Source organism: Brachycentrus maculatus, unplaced genomic scaffold (assembly GCF_059751285.1).
Source record: "Brachycentrus maculatus isolate JH-2025_06_01 unplaced genomic scaffold, ASM5975128v1 h1tg000378l, whole genome shotgun sequence".
Classification (NCBI taxonomy): Eukaryota; Metazoa; Arthropoda; class Insecta; order Trichoptera; family Brachycentridae; genus Brachycentrus; species Brachycentrus maculatus.
The window spans coordinates 365483-386937 of record NW_028281127.1 but is presented as its reverse complement, the minus strand read 5'-3'; the positions used below and the strand labels follow the sequence as shown (position 1 = coordinate 386937).

The following is a 21455-nucleotide window of genomic DNA, read 5'->3' as shown; positions in this document are numbered from 1 at the left end:
GGTTTACAGGTACAGGGCCAAGGCACTTGATTGTAAGGGAGGAGAGAATAATATCCTTGTATTAATTTACAAAGGTGTTTATTTCTGTCTTTTTTTATTAAATGATAGGGCGTAAGATCGCTTTAGACCAGGCATTTATTCCAAACGAAAACAGTATTTAGTTTTTCGTTTACATTTACGTATGACATATTTGTTTCAGTGGTGCCTAAAATTTTTACAGTTCGCCGAATCAGTCCTTAATTCTTTGTTGTCCCACAATATTCCGATTGAGATCATGTATCGGAGCATGTTCTGTTTACTTGGTCCGCCACATTGTAAAAATATTTGCAACATCGTTACATTACTTTTAATTGACTTCTAAATCTATACCCACTATTATAATTGGAGCAATCTCAGATGTTATGTTAATGTTCTGTTTATTGAAAATCTTGAATCCCATCACTGATTTGTTTCATATATGTAACACCTATTATTTGTGTAAAAAAGGGTTCTCTATTTTATGCAACAATTAAGTTGTTAGTTTTCCATTTAGTAGGTTAAATAATAACATAAGAGTTATACATATTTTTGATGTTCATAGCATTTTCTTTGTGGTTAGTAATTTTGTTTTTACAAAAGTTTATATTTCCCCACCGAGATTTTAGTCTATCGGTTTCGAGACCATCTCTTGGTCAAGACTATCAGTACACCAGCATACAAACAATACTACGCGTCACTACCATAACACTATTCACACGCAACTACACAAAATATTAATCACATGCATTTTTGGTCGACCCGAGGACCAACATGCACTAAGTGGGCGAAGATTAAAATGAGTGGTGATAAATCTTAAACCAACGTTGTCGAATCAAATCGTGGACTTTAGAAAATGAGAGTCATAAAGGTGGGTGTGTACCTATATTATGAAACGTGGTTTTGTTTCACTAAAAATAAATAATCTGTGATAGAGATCGAGGTTCTAAATGTTTGCACGAATAATGGAAAGTATGGATATGATTATTCATGCTTGGTGGTAATTATTTAAGGAAAACTCCTTGTATAATTACCACCAAATATGAATCATTTGGAAACCTAAAAAATCATGACAACCTTTGTAATATTCATTTAAGGCTTTACTCGATTACTCTTTTAGGCCGGAAGCTAAATAATATAATTCATTTAGCGTCTGGCTGCGCTGAGAACCAGTTATCACCTCACTGGCGATTTTTTTAAAAGATTTTTTTTTTTTTGTTTTTTCGAATTTATATTGTAACAATTTTTTTAAACTCAATAACTCATTTCAATAACTCTTCTTTTTAAAACCATATGTTTATTTCGAAAAAAAAATACTTATTTTTTCATTACAAAAACCGTGTTTTAAGAAAAAAACAATTACGTCAAATGTTACTTCGGTTTAAAGAAAATTTATTTGCGATTTATCGAATACTGGGTCTAATGTAATAAATAAAACAAAGTAAAAATTATATAAGTAACCAAATGACAAACTTTAACGACATCTAGTGACAACAAAGTAAAGCAATGTGGAGTGAGTAACGGACTAATAGAACGTATTAGATAATAATGATTTTTCTTTTCAACGATAGAGGGTACAAAACTCTGCAAATAACCATTTGTAGCACACTTTTATCGATGGGTGTTTTAAGTAAAATAAATGTGTTTCCAGAATGAAACGTTCAAACGTTTGAGCGGCAGATTTTAAATAAAAAATAACGCAACTGGAGAAACATTATTCTAGTGATGTAATATTATGGGGCTTTCGTAAATTAAAAATGAAATTAATCTCAGGACAAACCTTATCATGAAATCTAAATTAGTCTCAAAGAAGATTGGACAATAATGATGCGTTTACGGAAAAAAATACGACTTGTAGTGAGATTTTTGTTGCAATACCGGTAACACAATTTATAAAAGAAAACAAAAATACATTTTTGTTTTGTCATCATTGTTGATTGAATAACTATTATAAAGTCATCATATTTTCAGTCAGTCAATCATATTTTGTTGTCTTTAATTTGTGAACACACATACATATCTGGCATGTAAAAAAACTATCAATGAAAAACTTAAAAAAAAACTTTCAAAGGATACTAGACTAAGTAGAAGATATTCATTATGTATATTAACAAATATATAAAATTTAAATGGCGAGAGCGTGTTTTTCAGTTAGTAAATTCGACATTTATCACCTACAATTCGAATACATTTTTTTACTGCAATAAGCGTAGTATGTTTGTAGTTAAAAATTTTATAAAAAAAACAGAAATATTTTTGTTTTTATTATGTACAAAAAAGCAATTTCATACTATTTCTGTGAGTCTAAGCGGCTAAAAATAAAATTAAAAATAGGTATCAAATTATGGTAGAGTGGGCTCGAACCCAGAATCTCTGATTCAAGAGTCCGCGACACTAACCACGGACCACAACTCGACACATTATTTATTTCGAAAGAACTCACTCATCGATACAGGTAAAATATTTTGACGATGCAGCAGAGATGCAGTGTCGTATGCATGAGCAGAAGGTAATAGTAGATCGTGTGTCTATAATTTTGCTTACATTAAACGGATTTGAATGAATAATTTTATGTATAAAACGGATAGAAAGGTCAACTGCTCAACATAATAATATACTGAATAAATTATCGAGTTTTGTATTTGCACTATGAAATATAATAAGTACGCAGGTCACAGTAGATTTTGGCTTTCGTAATAAGTACCTACATGTTACGATGGAATACCTACGCATATTTAAAATTTCTAAATATACTGTATTATACGATATTGAGTTATGATGATTTCACCTTTAAGGAGAGGAGGAGGAACCCATTTCGTCCATTTATGAAGCCGCAACCTTCTAAACACCTTTGGGTTATTAAGACGACACCTAAGAGTTGAGAAGTACGAGTACTTAAAAAAAAACATAGAGTAGTTCTTCCGCGTTCTGTGATTAAAAGGGAGTCTAATAAGAGTCCAGTAAGCAAAAAGGCTTGTAACAGTAAAAAAATATAGCGAGAAAATGCGCACAAAATCATCATAAACGTTGTGAAAAGAAATAACATGAAATCGCGAGCTGCACGCACGTTCCTTTTTCAAAATGTCAAAGACGCGGTTGATATTTTTTATCATCACACTTTAGGTAGATACCTACATTACTTACTTTTGCGTTTATTTTTTTATGTGTTCTTTTTTTATAAGGTCACGCTTAACGCTGCAAAATCAAAACTAACATAACTCGTATGTACTTTTATTTTGCTCTTGAATTACAAGTGATCCCACCGTTGAAAACGAAATGTTTTGACTCATAATATCAGGCATTTGATTATTCATGAAATATATGAGTAACGTTAAAAAAAAGTTACACTTGGTTAGAAGGGGTTTTAAATCCATATGTGATTTCAATTTCAAAAGTCAAGTTTATGAGTGTGTAGGTTTTAGAAAATTATATAGTTGAACCCGGTGACCGCGAGATCATTCTATAGTATTAATATTTCTCTTTTTTTGTAATATATGTATAATATTATTTCAAAATCGACCGAACATCATAAATTACATATTAATTCAATATTACCTTGGACTGGAACCTGAAGCGAAGGGCTGATCACCTTTCCCTCATGTGTTAACGATCAAGATAACATTGCGTTTATATGATGCAGTGCCCTATGCACCATCGGGTGCAGATAAGGGTTCGAAGAAGAAGAATGTATAAAACATAATTTAAAAAAAAAACACTTTCGTAAAAAAAAATAATTAATCGATAAGGTTACTTTGTTAATAGTGTCCATTGATATACGTTATTTATTATAATATTATGAAATTTTCTACGTAGACAATAACGTTTTATCTATATTTTATTAAATAGTTTATTTTTAATACAAGAAAGTAGTAAACCGCGAAACTTTTTTTAACCGAGAATTCCCTACAGCCAGGATGGAGTGGAAGGAATATGAAGGTTAATAGTTATTGTTTAAAAAAAAGTAGAAAATATATGCACATGCACTCGTACATATATAAATATGCGAGGCTATACTTTCGTATATTGTTCGGAGGAATTGAGAAAGCATATCATTTTCCTAAAGGTCGCGCGTTCAAAGACTATCGTCTTAATAATTATTTGCGGTGTTAATATAATTAGTGGGTATTCGTACAAAATATCTACCCACGCGTGCACTTAACTGCAAAACCACAAGGCCTGAATTCAAAATGATTTTTATCATAAATATTAAACATCAGATGAGGTTATATCATTTCCTGTATCATGTATCATCACAAATATAAAAAAAAAACAGTTTAAAAAAATACAATGACAAACAAACACGAAAAATAACTATGAGCGTGTAAATAAAAAAATACATTAATAAATCCCAAACTTTTAGAAGTTCCACTCCAACCACAAGAGATATTCTATTTCTGGGAGGTTGTGTAATAAATTAAAATATGTATATATATATATATATATATATATATATATATATATATATATATATATATATATATATATATATATATATATATATATATATATATATATATATATATATACAATATCTTAAAACATAACTTACACCTAGTTATCAGCTATCATAATGGAAATAAGATTTTATAAAAAAACAATTTTTCAAATACTTAAAGGTGACAAATATTTGAATTAAATTTTTTTAGATTTTTAAATGATTTTTCAACTCCAAAATGCAATACTAAGCAATTTCAACAAAACTTAAAATATTTGGGAATTAAATATTTCAAAAAACTCCCTAAAGAAATGAAAATAAAAAGAAGATATAAAAATTCTTGAGAAAAAAATTAATACCCATTACAAATAAATCTTGAAAAAATATATAAAAAATACTATTATACCATTAATTATATCAAACATTAAACCATGAATGTAAGTCCCTCTCCAAGCACAAGAGCTCAGTCTCTTTTTTGGAGAGGCACAGCGAATCTAAAACTAAAAGTTTGCCATTGTATAAATGTTTAGAAAATGTATTATGTTGTACTTAAAAATAAGAATATATTCATATATATATTTATATATATATATATATATATATATATATATATATATATATATATATATATATATATATATATATATATATATATATATATATATATATATATATATATATATATATATATATATATATATATATATATATATATATATATATATATATATATATATATATATATATATATTTATATATTTATATATATTTATATATATATATATATATATATATATATATATATATATATATATATAATATATATATATAAATATACATATATATATATATATATAATAATAATAATAATAAAACCCTTATCCGCACCCCAATGGTGCATAGGGCACTGCTTCATATAAACGCAGTGTTATCTCGATCGATTACACATGAAGGAAAGGTGATCAGCCCTCCACTTCAGGTACCAGTCCAGTGTAATATTGAATAAATATTGGAGTGAAAAAATCACTTATATTTATTAAACCCCCCTGGGAATCGAACCCGGGACCTCCAGAACGGTAGGCGAGCATGCTGACCATTACACTACGGAAGCGGACGATATATATATATATATATATATATATATATACATATATATATATATTTATATATATATGTAAATATATTTATTTATATTTATTTTATATATATTAAATGTTACAATCAAACACTGATTTTTGAGTCTACCAAACTGTATTTTATTGTTAAAAAAACATATAAAAATAAATTTGTGACAATTTTTTCGTCTTATGACATTTTCAAACGAATGTCTTACTATGAGTTAGATACTGTACTAACTGTCTTCCAGCGCTTATCTGCTTATCTCTTGTGTTTCGCTGCTAAGCTAAACAATAAAGAGAAGAAAAATGTATTTAGTGCCAGAGCACTGTATGTAACAATGTTGACATAATATTGTTAATTTATTATACGATGCCTGTTCCACTTGGAAACCAGTAGGTAGGTAGGCCTTATTATTCTTAGAAGTAAAAACAAGTGGTAAGTGAAGTTTAACTTAATACATTTTGTTTGGACTTCAAATATTATGAAAGGATTATTTCAACTTGGATTATTCACAACTTGTAAGTACCAACGCGGGAACCACCGAAGATAGATTGGGAAACGCACCATCAAACGCATTAGCAGGGTTACAACTTGCGACGCTACCTTGTATAGGGTCCGCCAAATAACTTTTTTTTTTTGAAAAAAGGGCGCAAAACATCGAGTGTAGCTTCGGCTGTGTGGCACGTAGCGCCGTCCTGTTGAAACCAAATGTTGCCAATATCCTCCTCTTCAATTTTTGTGAACAAAAATCCGTTCAACATGGCCCGATAACGATCGCCATTGACTGTAACGGCCACTCCTTGCTCATTTTCAAAGAAAAATGGCCCAATTATGCCTCTGGACCAAAATCCGCACCAAACAGTGACTCGTTTTGGGTGTACCGGCTTTTCAATGTATGCGTGCGGGTTTTCTGTGCCCCAAATACGACAATTTTGCTTGTTTACATACCCGCCAAGATCAAAATGAGCTTCATCCGAAAAGATGATTTTTTTGGCAAAATCGGCATCTTCTGTAAGTCGATCGCAGGCCCACTCAGCGAAGCGAAAACGCATTGGATGGTCAGTTGGCTTCAACTCCTGAACCAATTGGACTTTGTATGGCGTCATACCAAGGTCTTTATGCAAAATTCGTCTCAATGATGTCTCCGAAATGTTCAATTGTTGAGAACGACGGTGAATTGATGTTGATGGCGCTTCACGCACACTTTCTGCCACAACATCGATATTCTCGGGTGTACGCACTGTTTTTGGCTTTTCACGCTTTGGTTTATCGATGAGGATGCCAGTTTCTTTCACTTTTTTCACAAGATAACGAACATACGGAGCTGACGGTGCTTCTCTTCTTCCAAAAACCGTACGCAATTTTCGCACACATTCTGCAACATTACCATGATTTTCAAAGTAATGTCGCAATATTTCCCAGCGTTGTTCAAGCGTATACACAACCATATTCGCTCAGCGGAAGAATAAAACTAATTATCTGTCAAATCAGACATGAGCTAAGTGTTACCATTCACGAAATAAGCACTAGTTGAAAAAAAAAACTTTAGATGGCGGACCCTATATAATATATACTCGTAAGTATAAAACAAATAAAAACTATATAGATTTCAAATTCCTTTTTTTTCACGATCATTCAATGACGGGGCGAAATTTCTCGAAATGCACATGCATTTTAAGGGGATTTTCGCAAACACAGAATTTATTCCACCGGAGAATACCGAGAGGTCACATGTCTTTTTTACGCCCGATTTAAAGAAAGATTTTATTTATTGATTTGGCGTTTAATTTGTAGAACTCCATTTTAATTTATGTATTAATTTTTAAATCAAACACAGATCACAAATGTGAAGATCATAATACATAAGGACCGTCAGTCCATTTGATCTTCACATTCGTTTGAAAATGCCATAACTGAGCGAAACAATTGTCACAATATTAATTTTTTATTTGTTTTTGTTAATAAAAATACAATTTAGTAGACTCAAAAAATCTGTGTTTGATTTAAAAATTAATACATAAATATATTTTTTTAACTCCTTACCTACCTTTCAACCACTTTTTTCTTTTCAATACCATAAAATTATTTCGAATAAAAACTTATTTTTTAATGCAAAAACGGTGTTTCAAGAAAAAATCAATTAAGTAAAATGTAACCGGATTTAGAGAAAATTAAGTTTGCGACTTAACGAATACTGGGCCATATCACAGTACAACTTACGCTGTAGATACAGGGTCTGTACTCGACTTCTATCAATTCTTCAGACACATACTGGGCTTTAGGCACTAAGTATAAATAATACTTAGGGGTTTTAATTCATCTAAGCGCTGATTTTTACTGATCAAATTCGTGTACCCAAACACGCTCACAAACAAGTGAAGGCATAAAATAAAGCATGAAATATCATTCCCCTAAGCTCTTTGCCTACGTCACCTATATCTTTTCAGATATATTCTGCATCTATATCCAAGAACTTAAAGTGCAGAACTGATCACCTTGCCTACACGTGGACAAAGATCGAGCAAACACCGTGTTGTTTCAACAAGGTGTTATATGCTCCCATGAAATCGGAATTATTATTTAAGTTAACAATAAATTGTTTAAACTCACTAGTATACTACTACATAAAATAACAGTGTGAAAAAATGAAGGATATGGAAAAGGCCTATATACAGCAAAGGGGGGCAGAAGAAAATGAATAAGAAAAAGATGTTGATATAACTGAATTTCTTAAAATCGCAAATGATTTTGATGAGAAACGTGTGGTCTTTCATAGTACCTACGATAAAATGACAGAATCAAAAGCTTTAAAATAGCACAGCCCTGGAATAAGATGTAATGATCTATCCACGTAGGTGGCTTGATAGAGTAGAACCATCAAAACCACCTGTGGATTTCTCAGAAAATTACGTAAATTGCTTTAGAATGCAGTGATGATGATAAAATAATTTTAAAAAATAATCACTTTGTTGGCCATTAAAGAGACACAAAGTGGGAAAATAATCAAACGATTGCTTTTGTTTAATTATAAATCCGTAAATATTAAAGTAAACGAAGAATATTTATATTTTATTACTCCATTTATGTATAACCATAAGAAGACACCAAATTGTGTCATATATGTTTATATGGATATAAAATTTGTCGTTTTTGTAAATAATTGATCTTTCGACTTCAAACCAAACGAGAAATAAACGATAAATAAATCGGTGAATTGGAAATAAATACTTAAATTTTCATACGAAAATATATTTCCAAATAAAATTATATAAAATCATACTTGAAACCCTTATTATAACTAAGATTTAAATAATTATTCACTAGGATTTGGTCAATTCTCCTCCCAGTCTGATAATGTCGGTAACGACGAAACCCGGTCACTTGTAAAATAGAATTTATTTGGGAAAAAACTACAAAGTTGTCATTTTATTAAATAAATTGGTTTTTCGCATCTCAAAAGAAGTAAAACTTTATGAAAAATTGAACATAAATGTGTCTTTGAATTTTTGGGAGTCTTTGTTTTTAAAAATAATCATTTACTGCTCATTTCAAGTATTAAAAAAATAGTTTTATATTATAACTCCGTAATTATAATACAAACATAATAAGGTACTTACAATAAACATTTTTTAAATTGATCAGAACAATTGATCATCATTTATTTTAGTTTGACATTTTGGTTAAATTAATATCCTTAGCTAGGTCACTTTAACTGTCAAACGGTTATTTTACATTTGATTGAAAATAATATTAAATGTCAATTTTATTCACACAAGAAATTATTCTGAAATAGGTAGTGTCTATCAATATTGCTGTAATCGGACAGGTAAATAGATATCTTTTATTGAGGTTACAATTATTAAATTAGTGGTTTATTATATCAGGGATCGTAGAAAACTCTTTAGCAGGAACGATAATAATAAATATACTTACATGAAAAACTTACAATTGTTGGTTTAAATGTGAAAAATCTGTGGGACACGGAAGAGGGGCACAAGTCCTGTAGTATATGTTACAGACTTATGCCCTATTCCGTTTTACCACAGAAATTGATCCCTTTCCACTCTGACCATTTTTTCTCATAACTGATCAGCTTCTCTGATCAAAAAAAGGCGACATTTTTCTACCATTAAAATAAATATTTTGATTCCCTAATTTTGGGACACTCTGTCTGTCAATTCGTATGACCGTGTTAATTAAGATTACCTGTATTTATCTGAAATATTTTTTGGTAGTATATACTTGGGTGATAGAGAAATCAGTGATTAAAGTTATACCTGCGCCAAGCCAGACATTGTGGCCCACGGAGCTGCCTACTAGAATCATACGGGCCAGATTGTCTGGCCTACAGAGTGGTAAGAGTTAAAGGTTGTAAAATTTATACAGCTCGGTGGCCCAGATCTCACATTACCATTTATACAGTAACATAAATATTTTGAAAAATGTTTTCTGTATTTCCTTTTCTTCCTAGATTTTAGAAACATATTCCACACAGTTTTTTTTAAAGGTTAAAATAATAATAATTAGAGTTACAGCATCGAGAATCAAAGTGTCATTCATCAACATCAATATTAAAATATTACTATTTGAATGTCACTTTTTGGTGAGGTGTGGGCTCCTTATCTCTATGTTCGATAAATAGAGCCACGATTCACCCTTCAGAAAAAACTCAATAATTAAATACGTTGATTTATTGTTATATATTTTTTTAATGGACTTGCATTAACTTGAAATATAAATGTAAGTCGTCGATACATGAAATTGGAGTGGAGTTGTGGTCCCGTGGTTAGTGTCGCGGATTTTGAGTTTCCAGGTTTGAGTCTACGTTATCACAACAGGTCGCTTAGGCCCACGAAATATTTGTGCATTTATTATTATTTAACCCTTATCCACACCCCCATGGTGCATAGGGCACTGCATCATATAAACGCAGTGTTATCTTGATCGTTAACACATGAAGGAAAGGTGATTAAACCTCCGCTTCAGGTACCAGTCCAGGGTAATATTTATTAAATATTAGAGTGAAAAAATCACTCATATTTATTTGACCTCTCCCCTGGGAATCGAACCCGGGACCTCCAGAACGGTAGCCGAGCATGCTGACCATTACACTTCGGTGGCGGACGAATTCGTGTTCTAGTAAGAAAACTTTTTTTAGGTGTTTTAAGTATGCGAAAAGTGTTATAGGTGTGCGAAATGGCGAATGATAGTTGGGTATTGATGTCGTATTTTAAAACGTTTCTCACATAAAAAATGGAATCATATTTTTTAATAGTAATTAATCTGTTTATATACAAAGTAAGTAGTAACTTGATAAAAAAGGACCGTTTTATGTGTGCCGCCAATTTGTCTGCTTTATCAAATTTAAAAAATGAGGTCAAAGGTTATCCAGTTTTCTGAATAATAGTGTAGTGTTAATACAATCACGGCGGATTTCGCCATCTTCTTTTTTGCTGAGCGGCATTTTAAAAATAAGAATTAATGCTGTCATTGACGATTTGTCGTTAATTCATCGAATTTAAATCAAATTAATTGAAAAATAAGCACGTGTTTTGTATTTGCTGTTGTATTTTTTAAACAAAATATTGATTTAAGTGTTTTATTTTAGGAAACAATATTTTGTTCACTGATCAAAATTACCAAGATTATCGATTTGTGGAATGGAGAAAAATAACAAATAATGATAAATATGTAATTATTTTCAAAATAGATTATTAAATAATGAAAACGAATCTATGTTCTAAAATTTTCATTATTTTTTTGTAGGATGATTCATTTTTCACTTCTAAAAATGTGGATACAAGTACTTCTAAAAAGTAAGATTGTTTTAATTTATTTATTTTTCAAACACCGTTCTATTTTACATTGAACAACATATTTAATAGGCAACAAAAAATAATTTTCATTAGCTGGATGTTGACGATTCAACGAAAGCGTAGGACCAAAATAGTAGTTGTGTAGCTTTTCAAATATGATATTACTTTCAAGTTCTTATAGTATTCCAATATTCTTATAGTATTTCATTGATAGATTTCATTTTTAAATAATCTTCTTATTTGGTTTCAATCCTGCGGATTGGTTTGTAGCAACATATGACATCTCTTTCGCCATTCTCGCCTATTTTCGGAAGTCCTCTTCAGCTCCTCATACGCCGAGCAGCCCATGTCTTCGTATAAGTCACATAGGTATTCGCGGCGTGGGTGTCCTCTGGAGTTTATTCCCTCGATCGTCCCCTCTATTATTTGGTGCAGGAAACCCTCTTGTCTTAGCATGTGGCCGATCCATTCGCACGTGTTTAAAATAATAGTCGTTTAATTTCGACAAATGCGATCGAAAAAAAATCGACAACGCAATGCACAACCCTACGCGCGATTTGACAGATGTCAGGTGTTCGATATCAGGATTTTGTTTTCTATGCAACTCGGTCACGTCAGTTGTCAGTTCGAGTACAGGTCAGCTCAGGTGATCGTTGTGGTTATTGATCGGAACAAATTAATAACCCAACATGAATAATATTTTTAAAATATTCATTTTTATATTTTTCATGTGCACAAAGTACAGTAAGTTCCAGTTATCGCATTAAAGTATAATATATAATATAATCGTTTCTCTCGTTTGTGAATTTTTATTCGATTTATTGGAAGAAGTTTAGTTTGTGTTTGCTTTCTGATTCAGTTGACAGACTGCAACTGAAAACAGTCTCCATAATAGAATATTAGAAATGAGAGAGGAATTCGTGAGGTAAACAATGGAAGGTAAATAAACACGGAGTTTCTATTAGATGCTTCCTAACTAAAGCGCAAATAGTAAATACTAACCTATATTTAATATTTATATAATGAATTATTATACCCTCACCGGTTATTATAGCAATAATTAATACAGTCACTTTTTCGACTCGTGAATGTTTATCTTCTGTGTTATCTTGTTTTGACTTTTGACTGGTCACGTGACGCTCATTGTGATAGCTGCTATAGTGATGTGCCGTCTATCGATTTCAGAAAACTCGAAAAATGGCTTTTATTTTAGAAACTTATAAAAAATATCAATGCAGGAATACACATCGTATAAGTACACAATGCCGGTCTGTTAATGTTTCCTGCGCCGTGCGTCAATGGGCTTACAGTACAAATATTTTATTTTTGGGTTTGTTTTTATAGGTGTTATATGCCTTCGTGTATTATTGGTTTAGATATATTGCTAAGATAAATGAATATTAATCATACAGTACGTGTTTTATTAGTTTAATTATATGTTTGTTGTTTAATATTAACTAACACCTTTTTATTTGTATTTACATATTTGACTTAAAATTTCATTCACTGTTTAGCTGCCACTTTGGAACAAAGAGTACTAATATTATTATAGTTTTTGTATTAATGGCCAAAGAACCCATTTCACCACTTCCGTTAAAACTAAACTGTTTATTAATCGTTTATTTCTCGATAGTTTTCTAACGCATTATGCTTACAATGGATAAAGTGAGAAGCCCTAAACGAGATTAAATTTCATCGTATACCTAAAATAAGTAATGAATTAAATGAAGCTTAACGGGAAATACAATGAAACAGATTTTTATTTTTGTTATTATTATATGTTAGTAAAATAACACAATTTACAGGTTGTGGCGATACAGGACCATTAAAGTCTCCACCAAATACTATTGATTTCTTTCCTAATATCAAAGATAACTTAACGAAAGTAAGTTGGGCGCACGCAGTAAACAATGCAACTTATCTCGGTGAAGTGTTGAAAGGTAAATATAAGAAAAGGTAAATATTTAATTTAATCTCGCTCTTTTTAATGTATATAATCTTAGATAGAAACGAGATAACTTCTCTGTGTTTTTTTTTTTTTGTAAATTAACACGAGTGCGGCGACGCGTCAGGCACGTACATCTAACATTTCCCTCGTTACAGAGTACGCACTAGGCGCGTATGGCTAGTAACAGAGACAAGCGACTTTAAGGTATCATTGAATAACTAAGACCCTTACAGTCTTGACACGGTATTTTATGTCAGTGTTTAATGAATAAAAAAAAACAGAAAAAATAAATAATGACACTTCATGTATGAATGTAAATATAATTTTCGAATAAACTCAAAACTCAGGTTAAGTCCCCTAAACGACTTATGTTTATACTTGCTTGTCTCAAAGCAAGTATAATCATCAACCGTGCGTGAATTCTACACACAAAGGAATTAGTGCGTACTAGCATCTACATATCATATTTTTAATCAAGTTTTAGCATTTTGAAAATTGCTTTGTTGTCAGGATCTCTTGATTGTTCGCAACATATTGAACGAAGTGAACGTGTTAAGCAAATGTGAGGTTCCATACTTTAGGACCTTTAGGTCTACTTCACGGTAACACGTTCTGACAGAAACACTTGTTTAATATGTTGATCCAGCTGAATATCGAAACAAGGACCTGCCGCATACTGATGAGCCTTGCATTTCACTGGGAGACTCAGCAGAATTACCATATTATATTATAATGAATGTTATCGTGTAGCTTCGTGTTATTCAAGTACAACCGGCGCCAGAAACAGAGCAGGGGTTTCCCGAACGTTCAATTGCTGGGTTATTAACACTCCAATTGTTTTAATTAATTATTATTCTTCGGACTGTTTGGTCTACAATGTGCCTTAATTAATGCGTGTATCATGGATGATCTCAGTCTACAATAAATGATATTGTTTGATGCAAATAAAATGCAATCCAATGTCTTCTTAAACATTGTATGGAATTTAATTAACACGCTATACCATATTGAAAATAGTGGATATATGTAATTAATTTTTAACAATTTTATTGCAATTCTCATAGAAAATAGTATTATTAATAAAAGAACCCAGACTCATCGCCAGTCTAAATCTAGGTTTTCTCAACTCCAATCCTGTTGCATTAGTCGCGATTTTGAATTATACCTATTTTTCAACACAATGATGAAAAATCGAGGAAATACATGAATTAAATTTTACATTCCTCCCCATTAGAGAATAAGAAAAACAAATAATAGAAGCTGTAAAAAATCCCACGAAGAAGTGTAATCATTACAATTTTCAGCCTAACGCAACAAAATAAATCAACGGAATTATTTCCTATTTCTCTTCAACCTCCATTGAAAAGTTTTAACGATTTTGATTTTATTGTGAAATTTTGGTATATAAATTTTAACGATCATCCACCGGCTATAAACTCTTCCACAAATAGGTATTGAATGAAAAGTTGATTGTGTTTTGAGAACATCCACAGTTGATAATGTGTCGGCGTCGAGTTTGGTCACGTACTCACACTGGGGTATGGCAGGCCTGCTATGTAAATAATATAACAATATGCTTTGCTTGAAAAGGTGACGAGCACCTTTAGGAGCGGAACCCGCTTTACGCCAGATCGATTCCATTGTTCACCGTTCAACGTGCCACACATTCACTCTTATCTCCTGCCACAAACCGCACTGGTTTACGTTATTACCGTGCTCAAAAAAAATGATTTAGCCGCTATAAAAGTTTATTTGAAGGGATAAAAATAATGACCTGGAACGTTTTTACGGACGTATTGGGGTGATTAAAAAAGGTTGAGCGTTGTATAAATTTCCCCATTAGCGCCACTTAACAGAGTTAGGGGCGAGCTTTGTGGAAGCTTCAGTAAGCCCTTTCAGCAATATTTAAATAATAAATAAGTCAATTCCTATGTAATTAAAAATACACTGATTTTGTTGTCTTTATGTCAATACCTAATGATGGACTTATTCATATAATTATTTAGTACGTCCGTAATATATGTACTTCTTCTTTGACCCCTATTTGCATCTGATGGTGCATAGGGCACCGCACCGTTTCGACAGAATGTTAACTTGATCGCTAATTATATGAAGGCGAAGTGATTAGTCCTACTCTCTTGGGTGGAATATATTTGACGGATACAGATGACGTCACTTAAGGAGTTCAGGACGAAGGACATTACTTGTAAACTTGTATGCTGTAAAGACGAGAAACATACAAGTATATTTCAATCACCTCACATGTTGCATGATATAGCTACATATACCCATATTAAATACATATTTTTTTTCCAATGTTTCGTACATGTACACATTTAAATCTTACACTGGCAGAGCTAATAGAACACTATGAAGATAAACATAAAACATTCGGACAAATTTATTAAAAATTCATGTTATATGAATAAACATACCATACATATAGTATATGTCTTACAAATTTACGCTTGTTGCTTTGTTGAATTGGATAAATACAAAATTTTGTATTATGCACTGGGTCTCAATTACGTAAACGCAGTTGTATGAAATAAATAATTTGAAAATTCCATCCGACACGCGAGGCGGGAGACGGGAAGCTCGAGGTCCAGGAATGGTCATTCTAATTCCGAGTTAATTCCGACCAGGTGGTATAATGATGATTGAAGCCGACGTAGTGATGGGAACCCTAATAGATGACCCCACCGCCGCGCCGCAACCCGTCATGGGCCACCCGCCCAGCTCCACATCCGATATTAGCCTCCAACAATTCCTTCACACGATCAACGAGGCGAATCTACACCCGGTCGTGACAATGAAGGGAGTTAAGCTGGATTTTAAGTCTATTCAAGTGTTCGAGGAGTCCTTGGGAATTATAGATGCTCTCTATGAAAAGGTAGGAATGCGCTCCTGTAAAAAAATCCTGATTCATGGACACGCAAGGATTATTATGACGCGTTCAATCCCAATGAATCACGTCCGGGAATTTATTATGTCGTAAAAAATAAACCCGCAGATGCTTTTAGAGGGCGCGTTGTTATTATTCCTTCTCGAAATATTCCGGCGCCACTTTGAGTTGGGAGCTTTTTATAATCCAAATAAAATAAATTAAAAAAAGTAATTTATATGTATCTTAAAAATGCTTCCCTTTCAAACGCTAAATTTGCTACAACACGATACGCTTTAACCTCTTAAAAGCTCTTCCAAGAAACTTATCGAAAGTTCGCGAAGAGAATTGTGTTCGTTACTTAAAATATATCCATTTAATTTTTCGTAAGTAGGTACCTTGATTCTATTAATATGCGATGCCTAATAAGTTTCTGAGTGGATCTAGAAACATAAGCTACATACTACAGGTTAACCAGAAAACATGTCCAGAATAATATAAATTAATTATTTTTTTATATCATTCAAGTTAATTTGGTAACTAAGATATATCGGTAGCTTATGGATCACTATTTATTACTTTTGTTTTTGTTATATTGGCGACTATTGCTTTCATCATCTTCCTATCCGAAAGTCCATATCATTTGATTTTGGCATTTCATGAATTGGTGATAATTGTATGCCAAAATACCCAAAGGATTTCTATGCCAAAATACCCAAAGAACATTTGTATTGGAGAGATTTTATGTGCTAACAGTGCGCGATAGCTCTTTGATTCGTACCTACTCCAATAAGATCACATTGAATAAATACATCAACCTTTTTAGGTTCAATACCCGCTCTGGATAAACGCTGACATTTTACCTGGGCCGGTCAACAGCATAGCGATCCCGGTGAATGCCGATCGTTTTTTGAGAGCGTGCAAAAATTATCCAGCAGCAATGCTGTCCATCGGCTGGACCACTCGGTACGGCGGAGCGATCACGGACGGGTCCTACACGGAGACGCACGTCGCCGACATGTTGCGCAAGATTCGCGACAGCGGCGTGGCCAGCCCCGTCACGTTCCCCGTGCGGGCAGGGCTGGCGGCAAACAGTCTCACGCAAATTCTGGACCTCTTATCGCAGACGACCGGTTTGAATTCCACGCTGACCATTTGGTCGAGTCAGGGAGATTATGTCGACATCGCCAAACTGAGAGCCTTCATTTTGGACGTCGGCTTGAACAGGGTGTACTTGGATGTCCCCCAAGAGGTTTCTGATCAGCTCGATTTGTGAATTTTAAAATGGGATAATCTGAAATTGACAAATGTAAACGTAATCCATACCGAATATGTCCATTTGTATGTAGGAATATACATACATATGTACTAGACCTGTGTTTCTTATTGTTATTTTTTTCTTTTTGTAAAAGTTGAAAAATTAAATAAAGTTGTTAAAGAACTTGTTGATCACAATTTTCTTGATTTTAAAAAGTGTGTCCCCTGAAATTTAGAGGTGTGTAACTGTTACTTTTTCGGTTACCCGAATGAGACATGCGTTACTTTTTCTCTTTATATTTCTTTCCAGCTAAAGTTTTTGATGTCAAATTGTCAAATATATGCGGACCTAGTAATACACAAAAGGTAATCAAATTTGTACACTGATTGGCATAATAAGCTTTAAATAATCGAACCCAAAAATCAAATCAGGTAACGACTTCTTTTAAAGACATAATTATTTAACTGTTTTTATTATTATTTTATAATTCGATCTCCCATGTCTACAATTATTAACAATGAAAACGCTTATGATATTGACTATAATGTTTCGTTTTTTTTATGTGGAAGAAATGGAAAAATTGCATATTAATTGCTATTATTACTCCTGTTGGATCAGCAGGTTTTAAATATTAAAAAAACTTAATAGATACATACAATTTTAGGCCAAATAAAGAGAAATCAAAGACATTAAAAATATTCCGACAAAATAGTTTAATATTTTTTGATGAAAGATAAATACGAGTACTCGACTTTTTAAAAAGCAGCTGTCGGCTTTCTGACCTAGCAGGTAGTTATTTTACTCTTGATAATTGATATTTTCAGTGATTAACAAGGAGATAAAAGATTAAACTTTTAAAATTGGAGGGAAAAAGTTACTGTTTTGACACGAGTACCTACCGGCGTGACTCGGCTGTGGATTCGAGGAAATACCAAAGTAAATTAAGCCTGAAAATAAGTTACATCATACTGATATTAAATTTTGCAACCATTCTAATTTTCTTAGAACTCGTTTGATCATAAGAAATTAATATGCTATATCAAACTATAAAATAAACAAGTTGATTAGATGTAGTACGCATATATGGAATAAAATAGGGACCTACTTAGATGTTACAATAATACGAATATATAATATACCAGTAATCGAGTTGTGTAGACGTTTACCATACAAGAAAACAATTTTAAACATTGCTTTAACCATGCAGTACCTACCTACCTTTGACACTCATTGGCATTCTATCTTTACTGCATTTTTACAAAGGGGATTTTTCTACGTTTATCAGAATATTTTTTTGAGGTAATCTGAAGGTAGAAAAATACTAAACGATGCAAGCACGTTAGACGCTTTCGTGTGCAAAAATGAATATTACATATAACATTTATAATAAAAGTAATTTTTGTTAGGCAGGGCGCTTAGTTAAACGCTGTTTAGTAAAATTGCTAGGGTCGCTCCTGGATAACAGAAAGCAATTTTTGCTGTTGTTGATATTTTATAAGGAAATCTGTTACGAAAAAGCAAAAAAAAAAACTCACGGAAGGTAAGAATTAAATTTGAAATAAAATTTCAAAGTGTTATTTTTAGCAAAGATTAAATATGTATATTTCGCTTATGCATCTTTTCTCATTTTTTAAAAAATGGTTTAGTGCTTATGAAATATTTCTTAAACCTCCGCTAGAAGCTAAATATAGCAAGTATTAGTACTCCTGTTCATTACTATCTCAATCCATTTACGAATATTTTCTCAATTTAATACAACCATAATGCTGACTAATAAATTAATATGATTGAAAATCATTTTTCACTTGGAGTGGTAAATCGGAAATTACTCTGGAGTTACTCATTTATGTTTGTAGAACTATTTTAAATATGAATCATCCGTCATGATGTGATGTATAACTTTGTATAGATTTTCTTGCTTTGTTTATTACAAAAGAAATATTTGTGTTATTATTATATTTATAAATATTTCAACTTCACACTATTTTCGTGAACCAAGTTTAATCAAGTTCTGGTAGAGTGAGCTTGACTCCAGAAACTCTGACTCAAAGTCAGCGACACTAACCACGGGACCACAACCCAATTTTTGACCAACTTATGTCTCGTTTATTTAATTTTAATTTTAATTTAATTTTTTATTTTTATTCAGTAAAAATATATAAAAAAAACAGTTAAGGGAAAATTATCAGTACTTATCAGTAAGGTAATTAATGAACTTTGAACTCCCTATTTACACGGTAGATATTCCATACGATACCTTGTAAAAAAGTATAGGTACTAAAATAAAAAAATAAAAAATGGTGCATAGGTTTACATTTATAAAAATCAATTCAGGATGTTAAAAAATTAAATCCAATATTGCTTACAGTATTTTAATTTGATAAAAAAATAATAAAAAAATGTAACAAAAATTGTTCACCTTACTCTTTTTCGCATCTCCGCATCCCTCTACGCATAGTACCGAGACAATGGCTTGGGACGATCAGGTATGTCAAATACTTAAATACAGTCAGGTTAGGATTCGAAATAATGGGCGTGTATGTATGTGGAAATGCGTGAAAGTGGAAGAGGCGAAGAATGTTTGCAAAGACAGAGTGGTGTGGCGTTCTATTCTCTATGCCTACCCTTGCGGGAAAGTGGCGTGATGGGTAGTTAGTTAGTTGGTACCGAGTAGTAAGTACGTAGGAGGATATAGGAAATTTCAAATTACTGTTATGTTTAATACTTTTTCGTCTATTTTTCTCTTTTATTGTGCCCCGTGTTATTTCGAAATCGTGTATAACGGGAGATCAGAATACAATAAAAAATGAGACGTTAACGAAAATTGGTATTGAAGAGAACAACAAACTGTAAAAGAAACCCACTGATAACCCGATGGTTATTGAGATGTGAACTTAATTAATAAATACATGAAAACTATACAGACTAAGTAACATATGACGTCATTATTTTAAACGATTTTAGCTACGAAAAATAATTTGTATAATAATGCAGTTATTCGTAAAAGGTAATAAAATATATCTTTATTGGATATCGCCGATGTAAAATTACTCTTTTCGTGGATCGTTTGCGGTTAAACGTCGATACTCAGTATTCAGGATGCGGGTTCACCGAGGAGGTAATCTTTCCAGTTCACAACCTACCATTATTGTGTGTATATCCAGGTAGCTACTTGGTACTTGCACAATGTTTGATGGTGGATGGTTCTCGAATGTACCCATATAATTATATGCATATTTCTCGATATTAATTTTTTGCCAGAAAGATAGAAAGAGCGCCAGAGAAAACTTTCGTAAAATCCATTTCAAAGGATTTCTAGAAGGATTAGGAAGAAAATTATTTAAATGAACAGAAAATTGTTCCAATAACGATAAATACTCGTATATACATACAGTGTTGCTCCAACACACTTCGACGTTATATTTCTTGTCTCTATTTGTACTCAATGGGGGGTCACCGCGTTGATCTGACTTCATCTGCTAATTATATGAAGAATAATTAATGAATCACCTTGATTCATTCTGCACTAAGAATATTTGTAAAAAAGTAACGGGTTTAGGGTGAAGAACATTACTGATTTATGGGAAAGGAAAGGTTACATTTACCTACTTGAATTATATATCGAAAAAAACGTCTACTCTTGACAATTTACTGGTAGTTCTTATCAGATCTACGGGACGCAAAGCTGACGGAAGGACACAAAGGAGCTGGCAGCCTACTGAAGAGTCTGGAGGCAATTTGCGGAGTCCATATGTTCCATATAGGAAAGTATGATACGAGAAAACTGATAAGTTTTCTAATAGAAACAACAAACTAAATGGACCAAAAAATCTATTAAGTCATTTTTCGTGTCAAAACTTGATCACGGGCCTAGATATTGATTCATCACATTGCCAAAGTAACAGAGGAAGTTGTCAATAATTTTTTAATGTTTGATTCGGAAGCTGGCGTAGAAGATGTCAATAAACTATTGAATTTTG

General features: G+C 32.2%; 1 protein-coding gene across 5 annotated transcripts; it reads left to right on the top strand.

Annotated features, from left to right (window-relative positions):
* The first annotated feature begins 9260 nt into the window (after positions 1-9260).
* On the top strand, positions 9261-17667 carry LOC148303210 (protein FAM151B-like). Of its 5 annotated transcripts, XM_088270354.1 has the most exons (7): positions 9261-9395; positions 11178-11260; positions 11336-11385; positions 12245-12324; positions 13191-13325; positions 15979-16226; positions 17044-17605. In XM_088270354.1, exons 4-7 carry the CDS (start codon positions 12318-12320, stop codon positions 17491-17493), a joined length of 840 nt encoding a protein of 279 aa, XP_088126480.1. In that variant the 5' UTR covers positions 9261-9395; positions 11178-11260; positions 11336-11385; positions 12245-12317; the 3' UTR covers positions 17494-17605. The 5 variants fall into 5 exon arrangements, with proteins under 5 accessions (XP_088126480.1, XP_088126478.1, XP_088126482.1 ...); XM_088270352.1 differs by lacking the exon at positions 12245-12324 and having other exon boundaries at positions 17044-17607; XM_088270356.1 differs by lacking the exons at positions 9261-9395; positions 11178-11260; positions 11336-11385 and adding an exon at positions 11489-12129 and having other exon boundaries at positions 13191-13341; positions 17044-17653.
* The last annotated feature ends 3788 nt before the right edge of the window (positions 17668-21455 follow it).

Coding starts and splice junctions, on each gene's coding strand:
- LOC148303210 (XM_088270352.1), top strand. Junction 13,326..15,978: donor TCTCGGTGAAGTGTTGAAAG/GTAAATATAAGA, acceptor AATTCCGACCAG/GTGGTATAATGATGATTGAA. Junction 16,227..17,043: donor TAGATGCTCTCTATGAAAAG/GTAGGAATGCGC, acceptor CAACCTTTTTAG/GTTCAATACCCGCTCTGGAT.